General features: G+C 36.1%; 1 protein-coding gene across 4 annotated transcripts in view; it reads left to right on the top strand.

Moving 5' to 3' along the window:
- Positions 1–773: 773 nt before the first annotated feature.
- Positions 774–23,443, top strand: part of RBM25 (RNA binding motif protein 25) — a 53,074-nt gene continuing 30,404 nt past the window's right edge. Inside the window, exons 1-6 of one of the 4 annotated variants that reach the window (XM_074327252.1) lie at positions 804–979; positions 9,579–9,695; positions 9,805–9,925; positions 15,312–15,361; positions 16,718–16,885; positions 21,208–21,265. In XM_074327252.1, the coding sequence (XP_074183353.1) occupies positions 9,654–9,695; positions 9,805–9,925; positions 15,312–15,361; positions 16,718–16,885; positions 21,208–21,265 (439 nt within the window). In that variant the 5' untranslated portion in view covers positions 804–979; positions 9,579–9,653. Of the gene's footprint in view, positions 980–7,651; positions 7,716–9,578; positions 9,696–9,804; positions 9,926–15,311; positions 15,362–16,178; positions 16,196–16,717; positions 16,886–21,207; positions 21,266–23,443 lie in introns of those variants that run through there. The other 3 variants (XM_074327253.1, XM_019733360.2, XM_074327254.1) reach the window with 3 other exon arrangements.

The following is a 23,443-nucleotide window of genomic DNA, read 5'->3' as shown; positions in this document are numbered from 1 at the left end:
TTCCTACTATCAGCACTCAGCTCAACACGTCACTTAGGGAGACAATAACTTTATATTGAATAAATTATAAGCCTTCTGAGAAGCAAGTAGTTGGCAAACAAAGGTCTGTAAATAGATATTGACCACAAAGTCCATAAATCGAATAACCATTCGCGAGTAGCTCATTTCCATTAATTTAGTGAGGTGCTTTTTTTTAGCATGTTTACATTACAGAATGAAAGGTATGTTAAATGTTTTTAGAGGTCAGTTTAGGTATTTCAGATATATATATATTTTTATTTCACATATTTAACAACCTCTTTGGCCTACCAGTGCGCATAAGCTTTTGTGTGTGTGCACTTTAAAAACAAACAAAAACAAAAAAAACATGGCCAATTCTCTTGGTATCAAGAGTAGTTGTTTTCTAGGGAAAGATCAGCCCTTGGGGTTTCTACGGAGGTGCTGGGTGGGGCCCTATTATCAATCAATCGAACCTCAATGAACCACAGAGCAACGTTCTAACCCCCGAAACACAAATTACAAAAAGCGAGAAATCCTCCAACATCCTTCGCGCCGGTCCAGCCGGAACCTTGACCTCAAGATGGCGCCGCGTAGTCACAAGATTCAATCAGCTCCAATCAAAAATGGCAGGGTGGGTCGTAATTTACAGCTCGAGCCTTTCTAGTCCGTACTAGGCGGTCCTTCTCTATGGTTACTCGCTGGGGCGTGGTGAGTCAGAGCCAACAGTGAAGACTGTCTATATGCATTCTTCTCTATGATTCTCCGTTCCACTCCTCCGGCCGCAGTGCACGCCGGGCAAGAGGAAGACCTCCAGAAGCTCCCCGCGCAGCGCGGCTGTGTTTGCGTTGCGGCCTGTGCGAGTAGTTGCTTCGGAACCAGTCTCCTGGCGAGCGGTGCGCAGAAACCTCGAACTGGTGGAGCCCACTCGTAACCTGGAGCCCAGAAAACCGCGAAGACAGTACCGTTTTCTCGGCGGCGGGTGAGTTCACCCCTCTGAACGCGTGTGGCAACCGGGAAACCGGGTACTTCTGCTAGGGGAGGAAGGAAAGTCGGGGAGTATCCGAAAGGGCCGGGGCGGGGTGGGGGTAAAGAGGGGTGCTGGGTGGGGAAGGGGACGGCCACGAGGGTTGGGTTTCTTCACTTGTTTAAGGACTCAAAAACCAGCGGGCCCCGCAGGAGATCGTGGAGGCCGGACCTACTGCCAGGGCTTTCCTCCTTGCATTGTCGCCCACTTTCCCTTTTCCTTTCGTGGTCCGCCACAGTGAATCGCCTCGGCTCCTTTTGGGCTCCATGTTTGCCACAAAACCGTAGGTCTGCCCCTGGGGAGCCCTTCTCTGAGGTCCCTTTCTAAACCGAGCCCTATGGTAGAGTTTCCGGGCCTAGGACTCACTTGGCCTAGGCTCTGCCTAGAAGCCAGCCAGTACCCACCCTTTTTAGAGAGGTGCTGGCCACCGACGGATTTCTTTCCCTTCCTTTTTGGTCATCTAAAACTCGCCCCTGAGTGTACTCCCCCACCCCTGAATGTAGCTAATGCCCACTTGTTTTTCGCACCCTCTCGGTTTGCTTTTCTAAGATTGTGATGAGTATTGAGGCCCATTGGAGGTTGCAGTAATCTGTATCTCCATTCATTCTAGGCAATGACCAAGCTCCCCATTAAAATGTGTTACTTCTTTCTCACCCTTCTTTGGTCTTCAGTACCACTTTTTAAATACGTTTTTCGAAATAGGTCTAGGAGTATGAAGATTATTTTGAAGTTATGTAATGTGGATTTCTATTGCCATGGAAAAGCCATTTTGATACTGGGCAGAGTGGAGCAGACCAAAAGGAGGGAAGAGCTTGGACTTCTCTTGCACCAGACTGCTATAGTGTGAAGTACTGTGAATTAGGTAGTTGGCAGTAGTGTATAAATAAGTTTCATATTGTCTTGGGAGCTTCAATTTTTTTTTGGGGGGGAGCTTTAATTTTTAAAAGATTGTTTCCAAAAACATTCAGAAGCCTAGAAAGGCATTCAGTTGGTCATCAGTTCCTCATGATTCAAGTAGATACTATACTATTCTAATCAATGTAACTTTTCTTAAAGGCTTTGTTTTCTTCATCTGTAAAATAAGGGTTATAATAGTATCTACCTCATAGGTGATTGGGATTGGGAATTGAGAAAAATGTATATAAAATCCTTAGTGCAATACCCAAATAACAGTGTTTTTTAATCCACATTAAATATTTGTTATTTAAGATTTTTCAGTGAAATATACAAGAGCCTAACCCTGATACCAGTATTTCTTCCAGTGTACTCTGAATAGGCTTTTTTTTTTTTTTTTTTTAGATTTGTTTCCTTTTTTTTTAATTAAAGTTTATTGGCGTGACAATTGTCAGTAAAGTTACATAGATTTCAGGTGTACAATTCTGTATTACATCATCTATAAATCCCATTGTGTGTTCACCACCCAGAGTCAGTTCTCCTTCCATCACCATATATATGATCCCCTTTACCCTCATCTACCACCACCGGGACCCACTTTACCCTCTGGTAACCACTAAACTATTGTCTGTGTCTATGAGCTTTTGTTTCTCATTTGTCTTGTTTTTTTGTTGTTTTTGGTTCATATATCACATATCAGTGAAATCATGGTTTCTCTCCTTTTTCTGACTTATTTCGCTTGAGTAGACCTTTTTTTCTAAAAGATTTTATTGGGGAAGGGGAACAGGACTTTATTGGGGGAACAGTGTGTACTTCCAGGACTTTTTTCCAAGTCAAGTTGTTTTCCTTTCAATCTTAGTTGTGTAGGGTGCTGTTCAGCTTCAAGTTGTTGTCCTTTCAATCTTAGTTGTGTAGGGTGCTGTTCAGCTTCAAGTTGTTGTCCTTTCAATCTTAGATGTGTAGGATGCCATTCAGCTTCAAGTTGTCCTTTCAGTCTTAGTTGTGGAGGGCGCAGCTCAGCTCCAGGTCCAGTTGCCGTTGCTAGTTGCAGGGGACACAGCCCACCGTCCCTTGCGGGAGTCGAACCGGCAACCTTGTGGTTGAGAGGATGTGCTCCAACCAACTGAGCCATCCAGGAGCTCAGCTGCAGCTCAGCTCAAGGTGCCATGTTCAATCTTAGTTGCAGGGGCGCAGCCCACCATCCCTTATGGGACTTGGGACTCGAGGAATTGAACCAGCAACCTTGTGGTTGAGAGCCATGTCGGAATCGAACCCGCAGCCTTCAGAGTTAGGAGCATGGAGCTCTAACCGCCTGAGCCAGCGGTCCAGCCCTTGAATAGACTTTTAAAGTAAAAGTTAACCCTTAATAAATTTCTCCTTCATATGTTGTTAGTAGAAAAAGGCATTGTGATACAATGAAAACAACCTTTGGGTTGGTAATTTCAGGATAGTGGGGACTTTGGGTCCCCACCCACTTGTTGTGTTCCCTTGGACATTAACTTCTTCTGTAAAAGGGGCATAATATATCTACATGAGATAATTTGGGAGATTAAATGAGATAATGTAAGTTGAAGGCTTTTGTAAATGAAAGTAAATAAAAATGTTAGTTGCTGTTTTTATTAAATAATTCATCATCTTGGGGTTATCAAATTTCCTTTTTTGGTCTCCCGAGTGGATTTTTGTTGTTTTTTTTTTGGTAGCGTATCAGTACTTTTAGGAAGAAAATGTTTTTATTGTCCCATTGTTGCATATAGGCACCATATATTAATGATAGTTTTGACTTATTTTGTGGTTTGTTATCTTTATCCCATTGCACTAAGGCTCGAAATATGTGTGTGTATATATATATATATATATATATATATATATATATATTTTTTAATTTAATTTATTTTTTAAATATTCCTTTCAGGTGTATAAAACATAATGATTAGACATTTACACCCCTTACTAATTGATAAACCCCCCAACTCTACTGCTCCTCTGACATTGTATATAGCTGTTACAATACCATTGACTCTATCCCTTATGCTGTACCTTACATCCTGTGAATCTATATATATATAAAATTTTTAATTATATTTTAAAATAAGTCCATTTTAACATTGGGTAACTACTTCAGACCTAATATGAGTTTGGGATTTTCAAGTTACTTTTTTGTCCACAGACAAATTAGCTACATACTTTTCTCAATTATACGTGATTTAGGGGAAAATTATATTAACTGTTACTTCGGAAGCAAAAGTAATCATTGAATCTTTTAAGGTCTTACAAAAACATTCTGTGTATTTTTTTAATCTCTCGAAAGTGTTCTGGCACTACCACTGCCATTCATAAGAATTCCGATTCTTCAAAGGTTTTGAATAGCTTTTTTTCCTACTTTTTTTTTAAATTTTGAAAATAAAAAAGCATGAAATTTCCACTAACTAGAATTATTGATACTGCTTTTTTTTCAACTTTTTATTTTGACATAACTTCAAACTTAAAAAAGGATAGTAAGTACCAAGAATTCTCAAATACTTTTCACCCACGTTACCCAAATGTTAACATTTCTTTTATCCTCTCTTTTTTGCCATAGTTTTCTTCTGAAATATTTTGTTAGTAAGTTGCAGATGTGGTATTCTTTAACTCCTAAATGTGTATTTCCTAAAAGCAAGGATGTTTTATTTAACAACACAATGATCAAAATCAGGAAATTAATACTGATACAGTATTATCTAATATACAGGTCTTAATTGAATTTTGCCTGAAATTGTTCTGAATTATGTTGCTTTTTGTAAAGCAGCTTTATTAAAGTGTAATTGACGTAAAATTCAGATACGTAAATGTACAATACAATTCAGTGATTTTTAGTTAATGTTCAGAGTTGTGCAACCATTACCCTAAAAGGATCCCTCTTTCCTGTTTGCAAGTCACTCCCTGTTCCCACTCCAACTCCAGACTATCACTAATTTTTCTCTCTAATAGTATTGCTTTTTTTTTTTTTTAAGATTTTATTGGGGAAGGGGAACAGGACTTTATTGGGGAACAATGGTCAAATTGTTGTCCTTTCAATCTTAGTTGTGGGGGGTTCTGTTCAGCTTCAAGTTGTTGTTCTTTCAGTCTTAGCTGTGGAGGGCGCAGCTCAGCTCCAGGTCCAGTTGCCGTTGCTAGTTGCAGGGGGCACAGCCCACCATCCCTTGCGGGAGTCGAACCGGCAACCATGTGGTTGAGAGGACAGGCTCCAACCAACTGAGCCATCCGGGAGCTCAGCGGCAGCTCAGCTCAAGGTGCCGTGTTCAATTTTAGTTGCAGGGGGCGCTGCCCACCATCCCTTGCGGGAGTCGAGGAATTGAACTGGCAACCTTGTGGTTGAGAGCCCACTGGCCCATGTGGGAATCGAACCGGCAGCCTTCGGAGTTAGGAGCACGGAGCTCTAACCGCCTGAGCCACCGGGCCGGCCCTAGTATTGCTTTTTAATCATTGAAAATGTGAAACAGCAATGTGGAAATCTCAGAAAAAGATCAGCTCCCTTTTTGGAGACTAAAAACACTTGAGTATTTTCACATGTCTGAAAAGCTTTCCTGTAAAATACACTTTTTGTTAATCAAGTATTTCCTGTTCTTTGGACATGGAACACCTTTCCTTAGGAATAGTTTCTGAAGACTCCAGCTCTGTGGAAATTCAGTTTGAGAAATGATGTTATGAAGGGCTTGCTTTGCTTAGGCTGGGGAGCTGTGTTAGTCCATTGTACCTTGCCAGGCTTATTATGAGCAGAGCAGGAAACAGTGCATGATACACTAATAATCATTTATATTCAATCAGAGCAACTGGACTGGCTGTATAGTAACTACATAATAACTTAAAATTTGCTCTTTCAGAACAAAAAAAATAATACTTAGAAAAGAATCTGGCACATGTTTATTGTAAAATAAATCTACAATATATTTATTGAGTGAATGAGTAAATTGTATATGAACATTTGCTGAGGAGAATCTTGGTTTGTTGGCCTCTTACCATTTCTCAAATTTGGCATACAGTGTCTTGATAGCGTTAGCCTCTAAATCTATCCCTGGTAAAATATTTTGTTTCTTTTGGGATATTCAATGGAGGAATGGTTATAAGCAGTAATGGTATTCTCAGGAGTGCAGGAAAAAAGAGTGGTTTAAAAGAGTAAAGAGAAAAAAGTGAAAAGAATAATTTGAGTGGTAGAGAGAAATGTTATTTAGAAGTTTGTTTTTTTGGTGGGGACCAAATTTATTGACATAAATTTTACAATAAAATGCACCCATTTTAATTCAGTGAATTTTGACAAATGCATAAACCAATATGACCATTGCCACACTAGAGATAGGCAACACTTCCTTCATAGGTGCTTGTTTTTGTTACTTTGGGTCATAAAATATCATACTTAGCAGGTAAAATGCTTTGAACCTTCTAAAAGTGAAGCACTAGTACTCAAATATTTTTAAATGCTATTTAAATCATTTCAGTACTAATAAAAATAACCTCTGTATCTTTTTCTTAAACCCCACACACAATCCCTCAGCTATTGGTTACTTTCATAGTATATCCAGAATCTTAACAAAACTTGTTACCACTTCACCACTACCACCTGTTTCAGGTCATCCTCTCTTGTCTGGATTATTGCAGTAGTCTTTTGCTTCTGCCCTTGCTCTCCAGTCTTATCTTAACAAAGAGGCCAGTAACACTGTTAAAATGTGAGTCAAATAAAAAACCTTAAAATGTTTTCCATCTTACGCAGAGTAAAAACCAAAACTTTAACAATACAGAGCCCTGCAAGTCTGTGAACCCCCACCCCAAGTAATACTCGGACTTTCCTCCCATGCTCTGCTCTAGCTGTTGGCCTTGCTTTCCTACCCCAATGTTCCATGCCCACTTCGGGCTCTTTGTATGTTCTGTTTTCCTTTGCTGGAAGGCTATTTCCCTCAGATATGAATAGGGCTTCCTACCTCAGCCTTTTTCAAGTCTTTGTTCAAATATTGCCTTCTTGGTGAGGCCAGATCACTGTATTTAAAATGAAGCACTCCGTAGCTCTCTTTCCAACTTCATTCTACAAAGTACCTACCAACTTTGACTATCTATATAATTTATTATAGGAGTGTTACAGTTTATCAGCTGTATGTAAAATCTGATAAGCTTGCTTATGGTAACCATTTTTACATGTTAAAATATATAAAACTATGTTGAAATAAGTGGTTGATATTCTCATTTTAGGATGTTTAAAGTGAACATAAATATCAGAGATCACCAAAAATGTTTTTCTGAATTTCCATAGAAAGGCCATTGTCTTATTAAGGTAACCTTCACCTTTGAAGTTCAGCTTATGCATAAGCAAGTTTTGAACAGCCCAAAGTAAAGGAAATATTTTATAGAAAAATTGAAAGTGAATGGAATAGATAATATATGGCATAAACTAAATTGAGTGTATAATCTGGTTAACTCTTTACAGAATGAATTATGCATTTTATTTATTTATTTGAATTATGCATTTAAAAACCATGAAATACTGTTTAAACACTAAAAACAGAGGGTTTAAAAAAATAATGCTTCTAGTACTTGGGGGAAAAGTGATTCAAAGATGAATTCATAGCCCAATCTTTATAACCGTTGTGAGGTTAGGCTCTGGGTCATTGCTAGCATAGTACCTGGCACATGGGAGCTTCTTAATAAATTTGTTTAATGAGGTCCTCAGAGTTCATTTGTTTACTGATTCATTCATTTATTCAACAGGTATTAATACCAACTGCCCTCCTAAGAAAGTGCTGAGATAGAGTATTATAATACAAGAGATTCTGTAAGTAGGACAGTAGCACTCTCTATTTTAAAAGGAGATATGTAGACTCCTGTTCCCTTCCTTTTAGAATATTTGTTTTTATTTTGGGGCAAAAAGTATTACAAAAGGATTATTTAAAAGTATAACACATTTACAATCTTAAATTAGTTGCATTTTCCATTTTTAATTTATGATGACACCTATTTACTATTTTAAAGCATTTCCAGTACCTTATTTGCTAAGCATATGAAATCATCTTAGGAATTTATTTTACCTATATAGCTGTCTAAATGTTTTAAGTGTATTATGTTTTCTGAAATTGAAGTTTAGATTTTATAGCATATTTTATTACTCTAATTTAAAATTAAGTCGAAAGAATGGCTGTGAACACGCAGGACATTCTTTTTGTTTTAAAGAAATGTCTAATAAACAGGTAAAAAGATAACTCAACCTTAGTAATTACAGAAATGCAAACTGTAAAAAAAAAAACGAGTATTTTTTACCTATCAGCAGATTGTTATAATTTAAACACTGATTTACTCTAGCAATGGTGAGGATATGAGGTAAGGGCATACCCATATACTGGTGGTGGGAATAAATTTGTACACTAGTTTTGGAGGTAAAGTGTGGATACGTACAGTACTAGTCTGTATTATACAATTACTTGCAGAGGTGCATAGAGTTACATGTTCAGTTTGTCATGTTCATCATTCGTAAGAGGTAAAATGTGGAGCCAACCAACAATGTTGGTTGAATAATTATTGTATATATTTTAATAGTTTGTTGCCTTATATAGAATGGAATAAAACTTTTTAAACTGACATAAAGATGTTAATGATGAGGGAGAAATGCACATAACAATATAGTATGATTATACTGTTTGCAGAAAAACACAAATAATTATATATTAGTTTGTGTATAGAGAGATGTTTAGAAGAATACAACGATATATACCAATCTGTTGGGATTAGGGGGCGAGGAAGTGGAAGACATGCACTTTTTATCTTCTCTCTTCTGAAGGGTGAGTAAAATAATGCATAAAAGAAAAAAGTAGAGACAAACCTTTTTTAAAAGCTTCTAACAACTCTAAACTCCTTCAAGTTATAGAGCATGGATGAGGGCATTTTTCTTAGTGTCCAACAGAAATATCTCCTGTTGATCAAATCACTGCTTGTGATATCAGCACACTTATTTTGGCTGTTTTTTAAAATTGGTGCATGGAATCCACCTAGGACATCCTAACATTGTTTTACTACTTTTTCCAATAGATGTGGACAGCTGAATATGTTGAGGAAAATATAAAATTGAGGGAGGAAAAATGATAAATACTTATATTCATTTATCTAAAAGTAAAAAACAGGTTTCTTTTAAGTAGTAATATCACAAACCAGATGAAACAGTTCAGTGTGTTCTTGTTTTAAAAATCAAACGCTAGCATCTGATTCTTGAATTTCATTCATTCATTCATTTATTGAATTTCGTTCAAGAATGGTTAAAGGGTTTGTTTTTCAGTTTAAGAAAAATCATGACTTTTTTCCTCATTGTCACAAATTTTATGTTCTCTTTATATTTGAATGGTTACTGTGTGTCAGGAAGTTTTCCCTCCTCAGGTTTGTAGATCACTGAGACAAATCATTGGTACTTGAGGAACTGAATCAACAACATTGAATCAATAAATACTGTGTAACTTTGTAAATTAGTTTTCAGAAAGGTGCTGATATGTATTTAAAAATGAATGTATCAGAACACTTTTTAAAAATAACTGTTAGATACCTTCCTGGATGCTGAGTTTGGTTTAAAAAGATGTTTGGTATTTAAGTTTTGGATATTAACTGAACCTCAAAATTTTTTTCTTCCTTTATATGTATTCCCGTATGATTGTAGGAGTCTATCCTGAACTTAGATGGTGTACATTTTGGGAACTTATTTTAGAAAAGATCTAAGTTTTAAAAATTCTCAATGGACAGACAGAGAAAAGAGGGTCTTTGCCAACTCCTTTGGGTAAGAAAACTTTAGAATTTTGCAGATACTCTAAAAATGAAGGCCAACAAACCAGGCATATCAAATTGTAAAGTTTTCAAATAAAATGATTTGCCATTTCTTTTTTTAGAGTGCTGCAGTAAGAATGTCTTTTCCCCCTCATTTGAATCGCCCTCCAATGGGAATCCCAGCACTCCCACCAGGGATCCCACCCCCACAGTTTCCTGGCTTTCCTCCGCCTGTACCTCCAGGTAAGTTTGTATGAATACTGTTGTTTTATTCATACTTTTGCCTTTGTAGTATTAACTTTAGGAAGGTAATGTATATGTAACTGTTAGTAGCAAAGGTGTCCATTAGCATCATTCTGGAAACATGATGTTTCATTTTCCTGTGGCAGTAGTTTTCATTTCTGGCTATCAAACTCATTTGGGAATTTCAAATTTTTTTTATTTAAAAAAAATAGGTAATACATTCATAAAGTTGTAAAAATCAAGAGGTATACACAGTGAAAACTTTTTTATCACAGTCTCACCTAACTGTTGTTACTAACCCCTTATTGAAAGAGGGAAGCAAAGCCAGGGTTATTAGTTTCTTCTTTATCCTGCAGATATTTTCTAATGCATGTTGTAAGCCTCTATAAGTATATGTTCCTTTATCCATTAGTTTTTTTTTTTCTTTTAACAGATACATAGTAGCATCCTACATATACTATTATGCCCTTTACTTTTTTATAGTTGACAGTATATAAAGCTTTCCAAATCACTGTTTAAAAGCTTCCTCTCTCCAAAGTTCTATGAGGTAAAAAAAAATTTTCAGTCCCCACCCCAACCCACTGAATCAGATCCTCAGAAATTGGGACTCAGGAATCTTTATTTTTAACAAGTTCACAGGTGACACCTAGCTACCCATTTGACCGTAGTTAAGAGAAAACCCACATTTGAGAACGATTATCTTGAAGTACATAATTAACATTGCTTGGCCTTAGAGAAGATTTTCCTTTGGTTTATGGGTGGTAATTCAGATATTTTTATATTTTAATTGGGTTGATAACGTTTCATAGAAAATCATTTCCCCTCCAAAAGATAGTAGTATCTAAGAGCTCTCCTTAATTTGCATGTTAGAAATATCTTGATATAGATTCTGTGTAATTAAGGCTGAAATCATTAAACGATCTTGTAAATCATCCAGCAATATTTCTGTTTGAGAAAAGCTTCACATCAGGGACCTGTTTGTAATCATTGGATTATTTATTTGAAATTACAGTGTTTTTTACTAAAGAGCTTTACTGTTACAATATCAAAAGTACTTTGCAGTTGGCTTACATGATGACTTGATAATTCATATATACATTACAGAGGCTCAGCTTTGGAGAGCTCCTGCCCCTAGGCCAAGTACACAGCAATGCTGGAGTAGGTGTGAAAAGCCGCAAGATAAGCCTGGCAATTTTTCTAAAATATCATTTAAAACTTCAAGACTTGGAGGGTAAATCATAGTTTAAGAAATTAGAACAGTTACTTACACATGTATATTGTGGAGTGGAATACAATATTTGTACAAGTTTTTAAGACATGTCTGTCTATACCAGGCTATTTAAGCTGTTGTTCTAGATAACCATGGATGTGTATTTGTTATCCATCCATGGTTACCATCCCTACCAAGGGATGTAGCGTGAAAGTTTAAATACCACCAGTTTATTATCCCATGTAACAACTACTTTAGTCAGTAACTTAACTGCTTTGCAATGGACTGTAAAGGAATTTCTGCGAAAAAAGGGGGATTGAGAAAATGTTAACATCAAACTGAATAAAGTTGTAAACCATCAATCAGATTAATAATTTAAGGACAGTGTCATGAACCACTTTCATTGGGGCATCAATTTTTTTGAGGGTATCCATATATCCTAATTTTCATAAATTTATACTATCATAATAATAACGTGTTTTTGATAGCCCCTACTACCGTTTCCCCGGAAATAAGACCTGACCGGACCATCAGCTCTAATGTGTCTCTTGGAGCAAAAATTAATATAAGACCCCGTCTTATTTTACTACTATATTACCCGGTCTTATAGTAGCAAAATAAGACGGGGTATAATATAATACCTGGTCTTATAGTAAAATAAGATGGGGTCTTATATTAATTTTTGCTTATTTTCGGGGAAACGGTAGTAGCCATGATGCTTTTTTAAAAGCTCTTATATTACTGAATTATAGGGAAGAATAGTTTATTTCTATGTGAAGAAATTTAAGGGATTGGGAATGAAGCTTAATTTTTCAGAATCAGGAAAGGTGACAATAAAAATCAGTGACTTAATTTCCTTACCAGTAGATTGGATTTATGGACAGAATTTTAAATTCCTTTGATTTTTTTTTTTTTCTCCTTTTTTTTGGTTTGCTTGTTTGTTAGTAAAAACATCTATTTTGCGTTTTATACAGAACAACCTGAAGTCTGCATCGTGACAAGTTACCCAGGGGTTTATAGACAGTATGTCCATGTCAATGGTGTGGTTCTGGGGATTAGGGATCCACACAAACACAGGCAGAAGTTGTGAGGGAGGAAGGGAGCACAGCAGGAGTGTATGTTAATCCTTTCTTAAAGAAAACAAAGTAGAACATTCTGAGTCACTGAAAACCTGTGCAGGTGAGGCTTTTAAAACAAACACTGTCCTATGTGAGCTCTTAAATTTCCTTTGAATTTTTAAAGAACAAATACTAAATGTAACGTTTTCTAATGAACACTATACCAAATTATAAATAGAAGCAGAAGATAAATGAGACATATTTCTCTTAAGGTTACTCCCTGCATATCTTTTAAGATGAATCAACAGACCTCAAAACCAGATTTTTAGTGTTTTTTTTTGCCTGTTTGGTCAGTGTCACACTAATGTGGACATTTGTTTATGGAGTGGTAACACTATTAATTGTGATTCCATTTGCAATGGCGTACAGTATCATTTCTGTTTAGGGAAGCATACTTGGGTGATCAGACTTTAGTTGCAGCACATTTGCTACCTGCATTCTGTGTGCAGCATCAATACTTTAAAGGGTAAAAAATCAAACAGTATGCTAAACTAGTATAATAATTGAAGACTACAAATATTCATTTAATAAGTGCAATTAATTGAAGTGAGATAATGTATATGGTGATCCCATACATTAAATTAGAAATAAATTTGAAAAGTAACCATAATTTTTTTTCCATAATTTTTTCTTAAAAAGTAATTCATGTATATAGAAAAAGGAAGTTTTCCCTTCCTAGTTCCTGAGAGTTCCTTTCTCCAAAGATAGCCTTTCTTATCAGTTTCTAGTAACTCTCCAAAGATGTGGTATGCATATCCCAGTGTGTTTGCTTATATTTGCTCTTTCCCCATGTCTGTTTTTGAAAAACTCAGCTAGTAATACACTGTTCACTTTGCTTTTTTTCACTTTAGCATAATACATAGATCTTTATAATGAATAGCAGTATATTTTTTAATGTGAATTCTGCATTTCATGTTGAGGTAAGACACATACAATTAAACTTTTACTAACTTTTAAAAAGGAAAAAATATTTTTCAATGTCTTTCTGAATGTTTTCTTTAATAGAAAGTTTACCTGAGGAGTATTGTTTTTTGTTTTGCAAAATTGAAATTTTTATTTTATTTTTTATGTATTTTTTTTTTTAATTTTTTATTGGGGTAGGGGAACAGGACTTCATTGGGGAACAGTGTGTACTTCTGGGACTTTTTCCAAGTCAAGTTATTGTCCTTTCAATCTTAGTTGTGGAGGGCGCAGCTCACCTCCAGGTCCAGTTGCTGTTGCTAGTTGCAGGGGGTGCAGCCCACCATCCCTTGTGGGAGTCGAACCAGCAGCCTTGTGGTTGAGAGCCCACGCTCCAATCAACTGAGCCATCTGGCCACCCGGGAGCTGAGCGGCAGCACACTGACTTCATTCTAGTTGTGGAGGGTGCGTCTCTGTGGCCCATGTGGGGATCGAACTGGCCGCCCGTTTGCCCAGAACTGTCGCTCTAAGCAACTGAGCCACCCGTCCACCCAAAAGTGAAAATTTTAGATACAAATTGATTAATTATAGTAGTTTTGAGCATCCATTGTATTTACCCCACATAAATGATATCAGACACTCTCACAGGCTCTCAAGAAAAGCTTACCAGAATTGAGGAGACTGAAGCTGAGGTTAAACTTGCCCAAAGTTACATAACTAAAAGTGATGGAACTAAGAATTGAGCCTAAGTTTGATTCCGGAGCCTAAGTTTGATTCCGAAGCCTATATGTTGTTTTGTTTAAATAAGTTATATTGGAAAAAAATGGATAGTGTTAAATGTTTAAGAATTATCCATCAGTCTTAGGTAGATAATTATCTTAAACTGATGCTAAATTTGAACTGAAGAACAATTTCAGAACTTTCTGAGATATATTGACACATTTTAAAATTTGTATTGGAAAAGTAGACAAATCTTTCACTGATTTTGCCTTCATTGCAACCTTTTCCTTAGTTCTCAACTGGTAAGTATTATTCATTAGTTATGTGCACAAGGACTGTCAATACGGCAGCTGATTAGTAAACAAATGTAGTTGAAAACAGACATGTAGATATCAATAGTAGATACCCCACTGACAATTGTTAAACCCTCAGAGCAGCAGGTGCTTGTCCTAGAGATTTTTCTCTGTGATAGTGACTGAGATTACTGATCTTGTTTTTTGCGTGATTTTGGTTTTTTTGTTTTTGTGTGTTTCTTTTTAAGCTCACAGTGGCCCATGCGGGGATTGAACCAGCAACCTTTGGTGTTAGCAGCACTATGCTATAACTAAGTGAGCTAACCAGCTATCCCGTGATTTTAGTTTTTATTGAAGAACCAGGAATAACAAGATTTTCCTAGGTTTCCAGGTTAATTTCTCATTTGATACATAAAAAATAACTTAAAGGATTCATTAATACCGTTGTTCACCCACAAGTGAAGCTGTGTTTGTAAAAGTTGCTGGTTTTGAGGAGGTGCTGAATCAGTTACTATCAAGAATGTTATACTCCTTACGGCAAAAGCATGTTGTGGTAGCCATTTTGCTTCTAGAATTTTTTTTAAAAATTGGGGAATATTGGGGAACTGTGTCTCTCCAGGGCTTGTCAGCTCCAAATTGTCCTTCAGTCTAGCTGTGGAGGGCGCAGCTCACCTCCACGTCCAGTCACCGTTTTCAATCTTAGTTGCAGGGGGCGCAGCCCACCATCCCATGCAGGAGTTGAACCGGCAACCCTGTTGTTGAGAGTTCCCGCTCAAACTAACTGAGCCATTAGACCACCCCTCCAGAAGCCCAGCAGCAGCTTGTTGCCTTCAATCTAGTTGTGGAGGGCGCAGCCCACTGGCCTATGTGGGAATTGAACCGGCAACCCTGTAGTTCAGAGCTCACACTCTAACTGAGCCATTCTGCCGCCCCTAGAATAGTTTTTTATTGTACGTATGTGAGCTTATATAAATTTGACCTGATATTACATTGCTCTAGAAAATAAGGCATTCGTCAGTATCTCATTAGTTTGATAGTTCCACTTAAATTAACTATGATTTAGGCTACTTGTATGTATGGCATATAGTCGATATAGAATAGAGTCATATATAATTGTATGCTTACAACTCTTACTTTTTTCTTAGGGACCCCCATGATTCCTGTGCCAATGAGCATTATGGCTCCTGCTCCAACTGTAAGTATAATTTTAAGGAGGAATTAGGAGATATGGTAGTGATACTGCTTTTAAAGCTAAAAAACTTCATGAATTTAGATAAATTATTTTAAGTGTTTAAAAGAATAATAGGAATATACTTCCTAAATACATAGTTTGATGGTTTCCCTCTTATTCTCTGGGTTCTTCATTTCCTTGTTATTTTCAGATTTAGAACATTGGCTCTTTCGTCATTCTCTCATCTTGTCTTGGTCCTGGGAGGTAGGGGAATGATCCAACATACCTGTTTCATTATTTTATTCAGTCTTAGGTTTTGAACCTTAATTTTCTATATTCATCAAAGTTTCTGTACACTTTAAGCATCTTAGTTAGGAATACTGATATACTATAACATGAATAAATAATAACCCTTTTAACTGTTATTTGATCAGAATATTTCTTTGAGTTCATTTGGTACAATATCAGGCTTCATATGGAATTCCACTGTGAGAGAGGGTAGATCTCATTACTTTCAACTGTTTTTCTACCTGTGGGCTTTGAAACGTGAGGGGACTGGTGTTATTCACACTAAAAAGGGAGATGTGAACTACACGGGCCAGCAAGAATCTGCTGTGAGGCAGACCATTAAGAAGATACAGTTCTGCAGACCAAGGGGGAGTCCAGCTTTTCTTTCATTGGACACCCATTGTTTGGCTATTTTGGAAAACTACCACATGACAGGTACTCTTACTTACCCTCCTGCATTTCAGCCTAGGAAAAGTTAGCATTTGGAGTTTGGAGCAGCTTCCCCAGTTCACCATTATTCAGTGCCTACTGTGGACGTTCTGCTAAATTCAGTACCAGATAAAACGATGAGTAAGAGTATTTCTTCCTCTGGGAAGTTGAAAGTTTTAAAGGGAAAATAAGGTAGAAATGCAAGTAACTGATCAAAGGTAAAATTTAAGTGTGGGGAGAGTGCTCTGGGAGTATTTGAATATTCTGCAAGGGGATTAACAGGGGTAATTGAAATTTGCTGTTATATTAGTACAGAATATAGTTGTAAAGAAACTTCTGGATAGATTTGATAATTTAAAATGTTTTATGATGTCTTAAACATATAAAAATTGTCTTAAATGTAAAAAAGTTTCTATCCAAGTAATTTTCTTTTGCTTTTCCAAGTTGTTTTTAAAAGAAAGGTAATCTAGTGGTGGAACTTGACTTGTTATGTTTATATTAATGAAAAATGCTATGTGTTTTAGGAGTTTTAGATTATGCAGACCCTTTAATAATGATGTGCCATAGAGTTACTACTTTAACATTTATGTTTTTAGCCTAATGTTACATTAAACGTGACAGGTAATTTGCCAGATCAAATTTTATTGCCTTTCTTCCTTACAGGTCTTAGTACCGACTGTGTCCATGGTTGGCAAGCATTTGGGAGCAAGAAAAGATCATCCAGGCTTAAAGGCTAAAGAAAATGATGAAAATTGTGGTCCCACTACTACTGTTTTTGTTGGCAACATTTCTGAGAAAGCCTCAGACATGCTTATAAGACAGCTCCTTGCTGTAAGTTAAACTGTTTATTTTTCGTTTTTAAAGTTTTTTTATTATAAATTTCAAAGTTACTGAAAAGTAGAAGGAGGACTCAATTTCTCCTTTTTATTTTGGAAAATTTCAGTTCTGCAAATAAGTTGAATAGTACAGTGAGCACCCTTGTAACATGATTTGCTACATTTAATTTATACACGCACACACACATCATACATTCTGGGTACTGTATTTTGTTGTGCATAATACACTTTTGCCCAAATTTGTGAGGGAAAAAGAAGAATGCACATTATACATGGGTAGTACTAATTTCTTATCTTTCGAAACTTTCCCCCCCCCTTTTTTCCGCCTCCCCCCAACTCCGGTTCAAGCCGTTGTTTCTTAGTCTAGTTGTGTAGGACATAGCTCCCTGGCCCACGCTGGTATTATGAGCCTTGCATTACCCCCGGCTGAGGCAGTCGGTTGCTGGTCGTTGGTCAGCCGCTCACGGCAGCTCTCATCAGCTGCCAGCCACTCACAATGGCTGCCGGCCACTCACGCTGGCCACTGGCCACTCTGGAAGCACACGGTAGCCCACGACAGCACACAGCAGCCTGAGGGATCTTACTGAAGCTCATGCCAACCTCTGGCTGCTCTCCGCAGCCCAGCTCCAGGAAGAGCTGTTGTTCACAATCTTAGCTGTAGAGGGCGCAGCTCACTGGCCCATGCAGGTATCGAACCGGCGACCTCCACCTTAGGAGCACAGTGTTCCAACCACCTGAGCTACTGGGCTGGCCCCAATCACAATGTTTTTAATTCTTTTATTTATGCTTATGACTTAAAAATGTAACCTAGAAATCAGTAACAATATCCGTATGCAAAATAATACCCTGCAATATGATAATCGGTTTTGTTGAACTTACGGCGCAACGACGAAGAGTTCTTGGCCTTCTGTGATGTGTAAATATCATAAATTTGTTACTGGTACATAAAATTTTTTGTACCATAATATTTTCAAAAACAAATGCTAAAATTCCTTTATAATACAAAAAACAAGTATCTAAAAGTAAACAAACAAAAATTTGAATTAAAAAATTAAAATGAAAGATTTTTTTCCCTGAAAGTTTGGGCCAAAAACATAGGTGTGCGCTATACATGGGAGTGCATTATACATGGCAAAATATGGTAATTTGAGAGTAAGTTGTGACATGACATTTCACTTCTATATTAAGCGTTTTCCCATGTGTCTTCTAAGACCAAAGACATTGTCCTACATGATCACAGAATCATTATTACACTCAAGAAATTTAAGGGTGGTACAGTATCGTTAAGTAATGTATATATAGTTCTTATTTAATTTTCCTAGTAGCTGTTTTTCATTTTGATCTATTATCCAGTCAAGGACTATACATTGCATTTAATTGTCAGTCCTCTTTTTTTTTTTTAAGTCTTTATTGGGGAGTATTGGGGAACAGTGTGTTTCTCCAGGGCCCATCAGCTCCAAGTCATTGTCCTTCAGTCTAGTTGTGGAGGGCGCAGCTCAGCTTCAAGTCCAGGTGCCGTTTTCAATCTTAGTTGCAGGGGGTGCAGCCCACCATCGTAATATGAGACCCGGTGTTATTTTACTATAAGACCCGGTCTTATGTAATATATGACCCGGTCTTAATTTTACTATAATATAATATAATATAATATAATATAATATAATATAATATAATATAATATAATATAATTATAATATAACATAACATAACATAACATAACATAACATAACATACCAGGTCTTATTTTAATATAAGCCAGAATCTTATATAAGACTGTGTCTTTTTTTTAATATATAAGACCAGGTCTTATGTTAATTTTTGCTTCAAAAGACGCATTAGAGCTGATGGTCCAGCTCGATCTTATTTTTGGGGAAACATGGTACATTATTAGTGATACCATGTCTTCATAGGTGAACCTGAAAGAATTTCTATAATGTATTCTCTTAGAAGTGGAATTTCTGAGTTAGGGCATGCTCATCTTCAGTTTTACAGGATAATGCCAATTTTTTTCCGAAGTGGAACATTGGGAGGACATTTTAGAAATAATCTTTATTGGGATATAATTTATAATACTATGAAATTCACCCTTTTATAATGTGGTTCAATGGTTTTTAGTATACTCAGAAAGTGGTACAAACACCACCACTAATTCCAGAGCATTTTTATCACCCCAAATAGAAGTCCTGTAACCATTAACAGTCACCTCCCATTCTCGCCTCCCTCCAGGCTGTGGCAACAGCTTATACTTTGTCTCAACAGATTTTCCTATTCTATATGTGGCCTTTTTGTTTTGTGTTCTTTCACTTAGCATAATGTTTTCAAGGTATATCTATATTATAGTTTGTATTGATATTTCATGCCTTTGCATGGCCAAATATTTTATTTAATGGCTATACCACATTTTGTTTATCCACTCATCCATTGATGGACAATTGGGTTCTTTCTACTCTTTTGTTATTATGAATAATGATGCTGTGAATATTTGTATCAAGTTTTTATGTGGACATAGGTATATTTTTTCAATTTGAAGCATCCCTTTTAAAAATCTGTTCTTGATTTATATGTGCAGCAGTGTTTTGTTTTTAAGCTTTCTTTGGGTTCCTGAATTTCTTTCACTTTTAAAACTTCTCTTAAATGTCTGGTGATCGTTGATTGTTCATATTTAAGAATTAGGGATTGAAATGCTATTGTGTGCATAAGCTGGGTTTGTAAAATGTTGGGCATCATTGTGGGGTACTAGCCAACAGCCAGAGGTTTTAAATATTTGTGTGCAGAGGACTTTTCTTTGAGGCTTGTTGGTTTTGCTAGAAAACTTCTCGTTTCATGCTTCGAGGGTGTATGATTGGCTGGCCTGCATGGGTAGGGGGTGATGGACTGAGTTCAAGCATTACTTGTATCTTATTTTCTTCCCTCGTTACGCACTCTGTATCTCATTCAGATCTTCCTTCATCTCCAGTGCTTCACATCCCCAGCTTCTTGTGTTTACTTTCTTCAGACTAACTCTTCAGGCTGTCTGGGGGTAGAGGTAGGGTAGTTGCTTCAAAAGAACTTTGAGGCTATGATTATGCCATATTCACATTGTCAGGCAAACACCTGTTTTTATTTAGCTTCATACTTCAACTCCATTCACCACCATACCTTTTTTTTAAACCTCCAGTCCAGTTCTACTTGGCCTGTAGAATCAGTTAAGTCAGCCTAATTCTTTTTCATCAGTATCTGCCTCTGGAGATAGTTATAGCTTTCTTTGCTTTATTGAATGAGATACCCCTTGCCGTTTGTCTTTTCAAAATTTTGTTGAATTCTGCTATTTCCCCCTGCTATATTAGACCTGAAGGATTTTATCTTTTTTATTCTTTGATTATCATTTGTTTCTCTGAAGGAATATGTGAAGAATTCATTCATTCTCAGTTTTGACAGGCAATCTTCAGTTACTATTTTCCACAAATGACTTTTTTTTACCTTAGTTTTTAAATAATTAGAAATAATATTTTAAAACTTTGAAAGCAAACAAGTTGTAATAAAGTCGCACCTTTTAGACAACCTGCCCCATGAACATTTTAGAATATTTCTGATCATTTTATGGAAATTCTTTTTATTTACATAATTAAAATCCTCCTGTGTATCTGCAGTTTCATGTCCCATGTTAGTTTTTCATCCTATATCAAGCATTTTCCCATGTCATTAAAAATCCTTATGTACTGGGGGTGCCAAAAAAAATGTTTACAAGTGGACACTTTGCTCAACATTGCTCAAGCAGTAGTTCGCTGTAATCAGACATGTCTGGACGCTGATGGTAACCACTTTGCTATTGTCACTGCAGAAGTCAAACATGACTTAAATTCAGCTTTTGTTATCAGTATATATTATTATAATTTTAATAGTTTTTTCCTTTCTTAAAATATGTATACATTTTTTTGGCACCCAAAACATTGTTTTGTTTTAAAACAATCTTTATGGATGCATAATATTTCCTTGAATTTACTGTAGTTTTCACTATTACAGTATTGGGCATTTTGGGTTTTTATACATTTGATAGGATAAATAATGCTGTTAAATTTCTAATTAAAAGGAAATTTTAATTAGTAGGAATTAAATAATCAGTAAGAATTGATTTTTCTTTAAAATAGTTTGTTAGATATTTAGTTTATATAGGTTTGTGGGAATTGAGAGAATTTGAGGAAACTTAGTTGCTGGTTTGATCTTTTTTCTTTCTTAGTTTTTGCTTGTTGTTTTCCTAGTAGGAATATAATTGTGCTTCTATTTGCATTATAAGTTTATTTTGTTAAATGGTAACTATATGTATTTTTCTTTTTTAAGAAATGTGGCTTGGTTTTGAGCTGGAAGAGAGTACAAGGTGCATCTGGAAAACTTCAAGGTAGATGCTATTTTCCTTATATTGAGATAATTTTAACGTTTGTGCATAAATAACTGCATGTTTTACTTTTCATTGTTCTCAAAAATGGGGGTATTGTATTAGCATTCTTTGTTTTCCTCATTGGAATAGGATTATAACCAATTGAGAAGATATTGGCTGAGAGTTGAGATTAGAAAATGGATAAGTATAACAGGAAGCGGGTAGGTAGGAACCTAAAAAAAATTAGACTAACTGGCTTACAAGATTACAAAGTCCTTTTTGTCTCAGCAGGAGTATATGATCAAGGTGGGATAATTAAGACTTAAGAAAGTAGGAGAAAAGATATGACCTGGTAATCTTGAAAGCATGTTCTTTTCATACTTGTTGGAACACCTGCTTGATAGACATTCTTTAAACACTTTTCATTATGGAAAAATTCACATACATGTATAAAAATTACAATAATATGATCAATTCCCATGTACTCAGTCACCTACTGTTAACATTTATCAACTGTTGGCCAATCGTGCTTCACACGCTCTTTACCCATTTCCTCCTTATATTATTTTTAAGCAGACTTATGCACCAGATACTTTTGTCTGTAAGTATTTTAGTAAGTATCTCTAAAAGATCAGGGCTTTTAAAAAAAAATCGAAGTTACTATTATAAGGCCTAGAAGAATTAACTATTTTTCTTAATATCATTAAGTCAATATTGAGATGTCCAACACTGAGTCAATATCCAGTCAGTTTTCAGATGTCCAGTTGCCTCAAATGTAAATTTTTTTGTGTGTTTGTTTGATTCAGGATCCATATAAGGTGCACACATTGCTATTGATTGACATATTTTTAAGTCTCTTAATATTTTAAGTTCTTCTATCTCTCTCTTTTCCCTTGAGTTATTTGTTGAAGAAACGGGGTCATTTGCCCAGTAGTATTTTTTTAGTTTGGATTTTTTGGTTGCAGCTCCAGTAGAATAATATGCCATGCATCTCTATCCTCTTTATTTTTTGTAAACTGGTTGGTAGTTGTATCTTGAGACTTGATCAGATTTGAGTTTGTGTTATTTTTGTTGATGCTTTTTTCTTTTTCAATTAACATTTATTGAGGTGACAATTGTTAGTAAATGTTGATGCTTTTATTTGTAAGAATTCTCTAAAGATAGCATTCTTCCAAAAGGAAACATTTGGGCTTTTTTTTTTTTTTTTAATGGTAGCATCTGTTGATTGTCAATGCCTAGGTTGATGCATTCATTGAGGGTTACAAAATACAATAGTCTGTTTTGAAGAATTTTATCATTCCTCCATTGAAGAACAAATATTCTTACTAGTAGAATACTTCCATAAGGATATACTTCCCCCTCCATGTACTATTTGGTTACGTAGAGGTATAATTTATATTTTAAAAGCCATGATAAATACTTTGGTTGTTCATTTCATTTTTCAAAAGATTGAGCTTGTGTCTTTAGCATCTTTAGCAGTGACTTTTGTTTGAACTTACGGATTGAAGCATATTCAATTTATTGTATTTAATATGGATTAATTGCCATTGTTATTGCTAGTGAAACTTAAGCTGTCATATGTTAGTTGCCTATGCAAGTTCAATTTCCAGTGGTTTTGACACAAGCCTAATTGCTTGTGATAGCTTCTTTGTTATCTGGAATGACAGGATATTCCAAGCTCAGTCGAGTAGTTTTTGTGCCCCAGATCTGGTACCAGCCATTTCTCCAAGGAACTTCGTTCCTTTTAGTGCAAAACTGCTTTCAAAATCACAATCTGGGAATTAGGTATACTTGTTGTTACAGAAGTTTGATCTTTGCTTTTCCGTTTTTGCATTGCAAGTTAATTCAAATTCAGGGCTATCGTGTTTCCCCGAAAATAAGACCTGTTGGACAATCAGGTCTAATGCGTCTTTTGGAGAAAAAAATTAATATGAAACCCGGTCTTATTTTACTATAATATAAGACCGGGTCTTATATAATGTGATATAAGACTATGTCTTATATTTTTACTCCAAAAGACGCATTAGACCTGATTGTCCAGGTAGGTCTTATTTTCGGGGAAAACAGGGTAAAAAGTTTCTATTTAACCTTTTCTGTCATATGTATATTTTCATTCTCCCACACTGGGAATCCTGAGTTTCAAGGACACCTGGGATGATAGACTATTAAATATTTACTGGCTTGCTTCACCTCACGTTT

Source organism: Rhinolophus sinicus, linkage group LG03 (genome assembly GCF_036562045.2).
Source record: "Rhinolophus sinicus isolate RSC01 linkage group LG03, ASM3656204v1, whole genome shotgun sequence".
Lineage (NCBI taxonomy): Eukaryota > Metazoa > Chordata > Mammalia > Chiroptera > Rhinolophidae > Rhinolophus > Rhinolophus sinicus.
Note: the sequence above shows the minus strand (reverse complement) of the source record. Positions and strands in the feature narration are given on the sequence as shown.